The 9023-nt window shown below is 58.2% G+C and overlaps 1 protein-coding gene across 2 annotated transcripts in view; it reads right to left on the reverse strand.

Annotated features, from left to right (window-relative positions):
* Positions 1-8618, reverse strand: part of HDAC4 (histone deacetylase 4) — a 113173-nt gene extending 104555 nt beyond the window's left edge. Inside the window, exon 1 of one of the 2 annotated variants that reach the window (XM_012648867.1) lies at positions 8302-8618. In XM_012648867.1, the coding sequence (XP_012504321.1) occupies positions 8302-8496 (195 nt within the window). In that variant the 5' untranslated portion in view covers positions 8497-8618. The remainder of the gene's footprint in view (positions 1-8301) is intronic. The other variant, XM_012648868.1, reaches the window with a different exon arrangement.
* Between the last annotated feature and the right edge of the window lie 405 nt (positions 8619-9023).

The following is a 9023-nucleotide window of genomic DNA, read 5'->3' on the forward strand; positions in this document are numbered from 1 at the left end:
TGCGAACAATTTCAAAACAGAGCTGCTTTCTTGGCTTTCAAGAGAAACACAAATCACAGCACTGCGGCAAAACGGTAAATCAAACGGGAGGTAAGACGCGTCCCTTGTCACGGGTACCGTATGCACGGATGCCGCGCTGGCAGCTACGCCGTGGGGAGGTCGCGCTCCTACTGAGAACAGAGCCGCACGAGCGGAGCTCTGCCAGAACAAACGGTGCACGTGTGCGGATGCGGGCACCACGCCTCAGGGTGCCAGAGCTGCGTCCACAGGTGCAGGCACCCTAGGGCGTCGCCGGGCCACCGTGAGCACCTGGGGACTCCACCTGTGCCCTCCACCTGTGCCATCGGTCTTAATGGACACACAACGCACGGGCTTCACGGTGCTTCTGGGCTCGTGGCACAGACACCAGGACACCTTGAACTGATCTCGTAATCATGCTGCCCTCCCGTCGCCCACCCCAAACAACCACACGCTACGTGTCTCCCTCGGCTCCCCCCAGGCCTCCGGGCAGACAGACTCGCCTAGCGTCTCACGACATTCACTTTCCAGCCAGAACCCAGAAGGAAAGTGAGGTCTTTCAACTGTCGCTACAGAAGACTGAGAACAGCCTCCACAGCTACTGGAGGCTGGAATTCACAGGAGGCAAAACTCCCAGAAAAACAACATTGCTGCAGAGTTTAATGGAACCTGCAATCACAAACAGTGACTCTGACTCCCCACAAGTGGCCGCGGCCACACTGCTCTCTGCTGCGTGTAGGCAAGCACCTGTCCTGTAGATTGCAGACGATCACCGTGCGTCAAAGGCCACGAAGCAAAGGCGGTAAGAACAACCCGACTCTAACGCTTCTCCCGCACGCACAGCCTACACGCCGGGCTGTTTCTCAAACGTCGACAAAGTGACCCTCTGCACACAGAGCTCCTGGAAGGTGCGGATGAGCCCATAACGCTTTTCTTCACTCCCGTGTTGCGCTGCAGCACCGTGACTGTGCGTGTTCCCGGTGGGCCCCACTGCGGCAGGTTCGCGGCTGTCCCAGGAGACGGGAGCGACTGTGCGTCACTCAAGTACGGAATTCAGGCTACAGAAAGCAGGCCTTTGAGGCTGGCTGACTTTTACGTTACGTAAGCTTAATTGCAACGAGTCACTCACTAACGTGCAATGGCAAGACCATCCCGTAGGGGAGGAGAATTGTTGACAAGCTGTTTTTTTGTAGACGGAAACGATAAGGAACAATTTAAAATGAGACAGATGTTTCATTTTAAATGGTTCGTTTTGATCTGATTTTTCTAAGGAAAACAAAAACAAAACCAATAATGGCAGTCCCCATCACTCTAGCCGGATTTTAACATTGAATTTATTATACTTTAAGCCAACATTGAACTCTAAACCAAACATTCGATCTGCAGAATTTAGCTTCTTTTGATTGAGTTTGGAATTTAATACACAAATATTCAAGTGGAAACCCAACCATTTTTTCACTTTGGAACGTAAACTTCCGCCTCTCTTCTTTCTCTTCAATCTGCCAGTGGAGCAGCCCGGGCCGGTGAGACGCACCCTCCTGTCCAACACGGGCGGGCAGGGGAAGGACGGACAGTGGCCAAAGTCCGCGGCAGACGGGCTCCCACCCCGCACTTCCCAACCACCAAGTGCAGGCCGCTGGGACAGGGTAGTGGCACCCACACCCCGTCTGGGTGTGTCCAACATGCCCTGTGGGTAACCAGGCCCCATGGCCCATGTGACTTACAACCAGGCTGGCAGAAGGGCATGCATGAGGCCGTCCTGCCTAAATTTACCACGGAGGGACACTGTTCAAAATGCAGAGCGCGCAGGGGGTGCAAGCCCGCCCGGCCTTCCCACAGCCCCTGCCCCCAGCGCCTCTGCCCATGCCCAGGGCCCTGCCTGCCATCACAACACAGGACAATGGCGGAGGCTCACGCTGCTCCTACCGCTTGTTTCCTACTTTGCTGGGTTTACCTCGAGGAGGTTACGTTGAAAAGAAAACACACAGACCTCAAGTGCGTCCTTGAAGAACGCGTGAAATCCCAGCGGCCTGGCGGTCGGTGCAGAGAGGAAGACGGGCGGCGCGGAGGCCGTTCCCACCTAGGACCGCAGCCAGGGTGCTCTGTGCATGAAGCCACAACCACCTGCGACACGCTCCGTCCGCAGCCTTTCTGGAGACACTCGAGGAGATTTTAAGGCACCACCTGCTCATTTTCCCTCTGAGGTCCCATCACCCTCGCTGGCCAGAGCACAATTTCTAACAGAGGAAAACAGACGCGGAGCCGCCGGGCATGAGGGCTGGCTGCCGACTTAGGGGACAAGTGCTACCGGCCGTGGTTTTTATGGACAGGTTGGGTCTAAAATGCTGTTCCCTGTGGGGTCCTAGAAATGAAACCATGTCCATCTTTACTCCTGGATTAAGTGGCTCAAATGAAACCGGCACCCCCACGTCAGCACCACGGAAACGTCACTTCCATCTCACCTCAGAGCAACATCTGCAGTGGTCCCAGTCCCCTGCATCCGCCCTTCCCTGTCCCACCCACACTGGGTGCTCAAAAGTCACAAAGACAAACAAATGACTCTTCAGCACGAAGGCCCAGCAAAGGAAGGCGGCAGCAGAAAGGCCCAGAGCCGGGCTCTGGCCCGGGCAGGTGCAGGCCGGGCTACTGCACGGGGCAGTGGAGGCGGGAACGAGGAGGGAGGGCCCAGCGCAAGCACGGCTGGCCGGCACTTCCTGGGGTGACTGGCCCCTCTGCCGCTGCCCCAACCCCGGTCTCCTCCCAGGTTCAGCTCAGAGCTCCCAGCATCAGCAAGACCAGCACTTCTCCTGCTGGAGGGAACCCAGCCTGTCCCCTCCATGGCCCCACCCCAGCTGGAGACGCTTCTCGCGTGGCTCCGGGCTCTCTCCTCCAGGCTGTCACCCCAGCCAGCACGCGGTGGGGCCACGTGAGCCCAGGAGAGGCACCTGAGGGCGAGAGCTGGTGCGGAGTGGCCGGGACAAGGTCAGCCCGAAGTCCCCTTCCACAACCAGACGAGGTTCCTGCAGAGCGTCCGCAGCTGTCACCTCTGGACACACAGAGCTCCTTCCTGTCTACAAACCACTGCAGCCTGGAGTCTAGAAGGCAGGACCACGGGAGGGCAGGCCACGTCACACAGTGTGACGCTCTGACACGTGACACGAACGCCTGACAGCAAGTGAGAAGGCGCCGTCACGGCGGCCAGCGTGGCCATCGGCACCCTCAGGGCAGCAGGGTCGTGCGAGGCCGTGCCCCACAGTGCAGGGTCGAAGCACAGTCCCTCGCCGCGGCACAGTTAAGGGGCACGCAGGGCTGGGGACAGGACGGGCCACAAGGTCCTGTGGGGCCGGGCAGCGGCGATTAGGAAGAGCCCCGGGGGGTCCTGAAAGCCGGGCCTGGGCAACCTGGGAGGGTGATAAAGAGAGCAAACACCACGGCCCCGGCCCCAGCGCCATGAACGTTCCCATCTCAGCCCTGGCCCTGCAAGGAGCGTAGCCACGCTACCGACTAAGTAGCTCTTAAAACTCTCTGCTGCCCACGGAGGCAGCACGAGTCCCAGTGACAGACACGCACTGGGAGAGAAGTTCAGCCTCGCTGGTAGAGAAGGATGTGTGAATGAAAACCACGTGTCAGTGGTTTTTCTTTCTCATCCACTCCACTGGAAAACTCCTGCGGGCCAGGGAGGAGACGCAGCACTATGAACATGCCACTGCGGGGACACAGGCCTTCCAGGAGGGCGACTTGCCAGATGCTTCAAAACGTGTAACTCGCGTTCAGCATCTTTCATATGAAGGGATTTGTTCTGAGAAACAGTTGGGCAAGTGGGGCAAACCGGCCCTAAGGACGGTGACAACCTGGCTTGGACGCAGGAACCCCTGGGGACATCTGCCCAGAGCGTCCCGCTGGACAGATGTGGGCCGCCCGGGGGGAAGGAGACCCCCGCTCACACACGCTGTCGCCCCGCAGTGTGCACAGGGCTCTGCGAGGCCTCGGCTCCCCCACCTGGCCCCAGGGCCACGGGCTGCAGCCTCAACAGCGCCTGCCCAGCAGTCCAGGCTCTCGCCCGGGGCCCCAAGAACCCACGAGGGTCCTCTGGCTGGTGGCACAGGATCTGCTTAAAACAGACGTCCCGTAAGTGGATTCTCTGGCTGAAGATCCACATGCTTCAGCCTCTGTGACGAAGCTATTGTCACATCAGATACCCACAAGTAACTACTATAAACCGGCAGAAAACAACCGCTACGGTGACAATTCCATCAACGAGGAGAAGGGAGAAGGGGGGCCAGAGAGCGCTGCTGATCAGAGCCAAGACAGGCAGGTCACGGGCCAAGAGCACTGACAGTGACACGTGCCTGCCCAGAGGGCGTGGCCTACGGTGGGTGGTGGGCCCCGTCCTGCCCTGGGGCCTCCCCACACTGGCCCCCGCTCTGGGGCTCACCAGCCCAGGGGTGCTCTGGCCACAGCGAGGAGGCTGGTCCTCAGACCCTCTCTGTGCACTGTGTCGTCTGTGTCCACCCCCCACGCCCTTCCGGCAGACGTCAGGCAGAAACTGCGAGAGAAGCTCCCGCACTCACCTGGGACCCAGTCCTGGGAGGAGGGGACGGAGGAGGAAGGGAATGTGGCGTCGAAATGGGCCGTGAACAGCCAGGAAACGGAAATTACAGATGTGCTGAGCAGGAAACCCTTATAAGGGATCTTATTTACTCAAAATTAAACACTTTAGTTACAATTTAAAGACTACTCCCTTTCAATTATAAAACTCTATTCAAATTCACTGATGACTTAATGACACTAATTAGATTTTGTGTTCAAGAAATCTGTCTGACAAATACCACTGCCAAAATGTCACTAACAATATGACAGCTATGAAGAGAGTTTAAATCATCTAAACAAAAGCTGACTAACATAACGACACAATTGCAGAGTTCAAATGGCTTTTATGATCTCCACTGTAATGGAAAAATAAAATGATTAAAATGTGAAGACAAATGTAACCTCCAGCGTCTTTCTGTGCTGGAGGCCCTGGCCCAGAGACAGCTCCACAGCCACGGATCTGGGGGCTCCAGTCCCCTCTCGGAGGGTCCAGCCCTGGGCCGGGGGGGATGGGGGAGCTCTCCGGGGACCCAGCGTGAGAGGCATGGCCGGCCGGGCCTGCAGGAGGTGAGGCAAGGGCTCCCTCCCAGGTCCTCGCAGGGAAGCAACTCCCCGAGGCACCAGGGAGGGGGGACGAGGGGTGGGACACAGCAGGGGCCACTGGGAACCGACTCAAGTGTCTTTCCGTGTTTCCTACCCCTGGCGACCCCCCCCACCTATGCAGGGTTTATTTCTCAGTTTCTCATCTATTTCTTTCCTGTAAAAGCTATAAATTCAACCAACACAAAGAGAGCATGAACAGTTACGGTCTTCTTCAACTGCGCCCTGTCCGGTGTCCCCCTGCAGGTTTAGGTTAGTCCGGTCACCCATCGGAACACCCCCGGTTGCAGCAGCAGCAGCCGAGGACAGGAGTGTTCAAACGGGCGGTGAAATACAGAAAAATGTCCTCTGCCAGGCTCCCTGGCGGGTCTGCAGGGAGTGACGGGCCCTCACAGCCCCAGGCCCGCCAGGACTGGTGACCGACGGGCGCCAGAGACGTGGAGCAGTGCCCGGGCCGCTGGTGGCCAGGTGCGAAGGCCGCTTCAGAGGACGGGGAAAAGGGCTGTGCTCAGCGGGCTCGGCGAGGGCCGCCAAGGAACAGGCCAGAGGCTGCCGTGGAGACGGGGCCACCAGGCCTGCAGCATCCCCTGGGGCACTCCCTGACCCGCGCCTCGCTAGGCGGGCACCATTTCCTGTGGCCAGGCTGAGACGCTCCCTCCCAGGCCTGACACCAGCCCTAGAGGCGGCCACGCACGGTCAGGGCCTGGCCCATCCACAGCAGGGGCCCCCACCCCTGGCAGGCCCACACCCCAGGGACCACCCCACCGTGTCCCTCCTCTCGTCCCACCAGCCAGGAGGAGTGTCAGGAGAGCAAGGGCCGTGGCACTTGGGGAGCCCTCAGCAGGCTCAGCCCAAGCCCAAGTGCCCGTGTTAAAAAGGACAGGGTCACCGTGGCTGCTGGTGGGCCAATCTCTATGGGGACACGTGGCGTCTTTGCTGCACACGACCCCCAGGTTGCCGAGAATTCTGAAGGCAAAGCCAGTAGAGCCCGGACTTCACACAGCTCAGGAAAGTGTCCTCTCCCTCCTCGGCAACCTGGACGTCAGAAGGCGAGTGAGTAAGGCAAGAAGCAGCAACCCCCTAACCCCCAGCAACAAAAAACAGCAACCAGCCAAATTCCAGACCTGGAGCCCCCAGCGGCTCCCCAGGCGCCCAGTCTCAGGAGGCCGGAGGAAGCTGAGGACAAAGCTCTTGGCTAAACTTTGAAGCACACGAACTCACACAACGTCTTAGCACCCGCGATAGGGGAGCCCATGGAGCTAACGCTGGGCCTGTCCCCGAGGGCCCAGCAGGCTCTGTGACGCGGTCAGCTGGGCAGTGAGCAAGCCCCGGCAGCCTCCCCTGCAACCAGCCACCGCTCCCACAGCAGCACCGATGCCACTCCAGCGCCGCTTCTCCACGTGATCACTAAGTCATGACATCGGACGAGGCGTCTTTTGCACACAGGGAGGGCAGCGGGATTGCTGGCCGGGCAGAAGCAGAGAAGGCTGCACCGGCAATTCTGCATAGCGCCAGGCGGGCACCGTGACACCTGGGTGTGGCTCCTGCCCTGGGAAGCCACGGCTGTGGCTGATCAGCTTCCACACGTGGGCTGCATGAACTCTGGCCACAGAGCGTCTCTGAAGCATCAGGCAACGCAATGTCGCGGCCTTTTAACCCTCTGGTCTGCACTGTCCAATGCAGCAGACCGAAACCCCATAGGACTCAAAACACAGCCCGTCCGGACCAACACGTGTCCTCCGCGTCTAATCCCTGTGGTCTGCTGAGACTCAGGTGAACCACGGAATGCGAAATAGCTCATGAGGAACTTTTCACGCTGTGTACATGTTGAAGTGATGTTTTGGAAATATGCAGTTACATGAAACATAATAAAATCACTTTTACCTTTCGTCAGCCAGGCGCCCAAGGCCCCCAGAAATCCCCGTTTCCAGGTTTTCAACCCTGTCTAGGTCCCTCCCAGGACGTACCAGGCTCGGTCTCTGTGACAGACAGAACAGGGCAGCATGGTACGGGGGTCCCAAGTCCAAGGCTGGGTGCAAAGGACTCCGTGGCTTCCGTCTTGGCCTTGGTCTCTTGGCCACTTACTCTGGGCGCCGGCTGCTGAGCTGCGAGCAGCCCTGTGACGACCCAGAGAGTGAGCTTGGAAGTAGATCCCCGACTGGGCCAGTCACCCCTTCAGACGACCCCCCCGTCCCGACAGCCATCTCGCCTGCAACCCGGCGAGAGACCCGAGCCGGAGCCGAGAGCCAGGCTGCTCCCCGGTCCTGACGCTGGGACAATTTTGTTACACAGCAATAGGTAACTTATGCAACCTGATTTTCATGGCGGTTTATGCTGTGTTTGATGTGGCTCCTAAAACTTTAAAAATTACCTGTGTAATTTTAATACACCCCTGTGTACTCTATTGGACAGTGTCGCTCTATACGGTTCTAACTGCAGTGAGAACACATGATCACACACCGTAACTGGCCTGCCAACTACACAACACAACTGAGCTCCGTGTCACTGATGGCCAGTTTACTTCATCTTAAAATCCGGTATCAGATTAAATATCTGTGGAGAGTAAGCGCCAAAAAAAGGTCTTCATTAGTTTTTACCTATTCAATTTAAATTAAAACAAAATGTCTTTTTTCAATTATAAAAGGTTAATGGGAAAAACTGAGAAAAGATAGAAAAGCCTCAAGAAGAAAATAGAAACGATTTATAAACACACCACCCAGAGACGATCATTACCATTCTGGTTCCTCTTCCCACCGGTGATTTTTCTATTTATGGACATTTCTTTAAATGAAATTAGGTGACAAAACCTGCTATAAATGTGCTTCTACTCCACGAGTTCACGATGTAGCTCCCTACCCCACGCCGCACCAGTGCGGCCCATGCCGCACCCTCCACCACTCGCTCCAGCTGTGCCCTGCTGCTGAGTGCGCAGGTGCCCATCATTTGGCGTCAGCATCACAGTGAGGATTCCCTTGTGCATGAACCCCAGTGTCACATATGGGGACCGGGAACGACCCTCAGGAGCAGCGGGAGGGTGCTGCCAAGGCCACGGCGGTGCCCGAGGCCCTCTGTGCCCGCGACGCCCAGACTCACCTTGATGTGCTCGTGCAGCTGGGCTTCGTGCTGCCGCGAGAGCTGCTCGTGCTGCCGCTGGAACTCGGCGATGAGGAGCTGCCTCTGGATCTGCTGCTTCTGCTTGAGCGCCAGGAGCTCCTGCTGCAGCTGCTGCTCCCGGAGGGCGGGCTCCGCCACGGGCAGCGAGAACGGGTGGTCCAGGCGCAGGTCCATGGGCACTGCCGAGGGGGCCACTTGCAGGGGCAGCGCCGTGGCCACATCCACTGCAGGGAGAGCAAGCACAGGAGAGCCGGTCACTGCCGCCCGCACCGACCCGCGAGCCCATGGGCTGGAGGACGTTTGACGTCTGGACACGTCCCCCCCTCACCCAACAGGCTCAAAACTCAAGACTCAGAGGCTCCGGAGGGCTCCGTTCCTGAAGCGGGAAAAATCACAAAAACCAACGGAAGGTCAGACCAGGACACACTCCACAAACCCTCTTCCCTCCTGCCCACCCTCCCGAAGGGGAGGCTTGCCCTCTCAAAGGACCTGCGACAGGCCCAAAGGCCTTCTGACGTCATTACTCAATGTCAATAAAGGGAAAAATAAAGAAGGCAGCTCCAGCTTGCCAAGGAAAAGCGCTAAGCGCCAGTCTCTGCGAGGCCAGCCAGCCCGCCTGCTCCCCTCTCTCCTTCACCGAGGCCACGGAGAGCTGCGTGTGTGAACCGCAAGAACAGTGTGTGCCCCAGAGGGGTCCAGAC

The sequence above is a fragment of the Propithecus coquereli genome, unplaced genomic scaffold (assembly GCF_000956105.1).
Source record: "Propithecus coquereli isolate 6110/MARCELLA unplaced genomic scaffold, Pcoq_1.0 Scaffold295, whole genome shotgun sequence".
Lineage (NCBI taxonomy): Eukaryota > Metazoa > Chordata > Mammalia > Primates > Indriidae > Propithecus > Propithecus coquereli.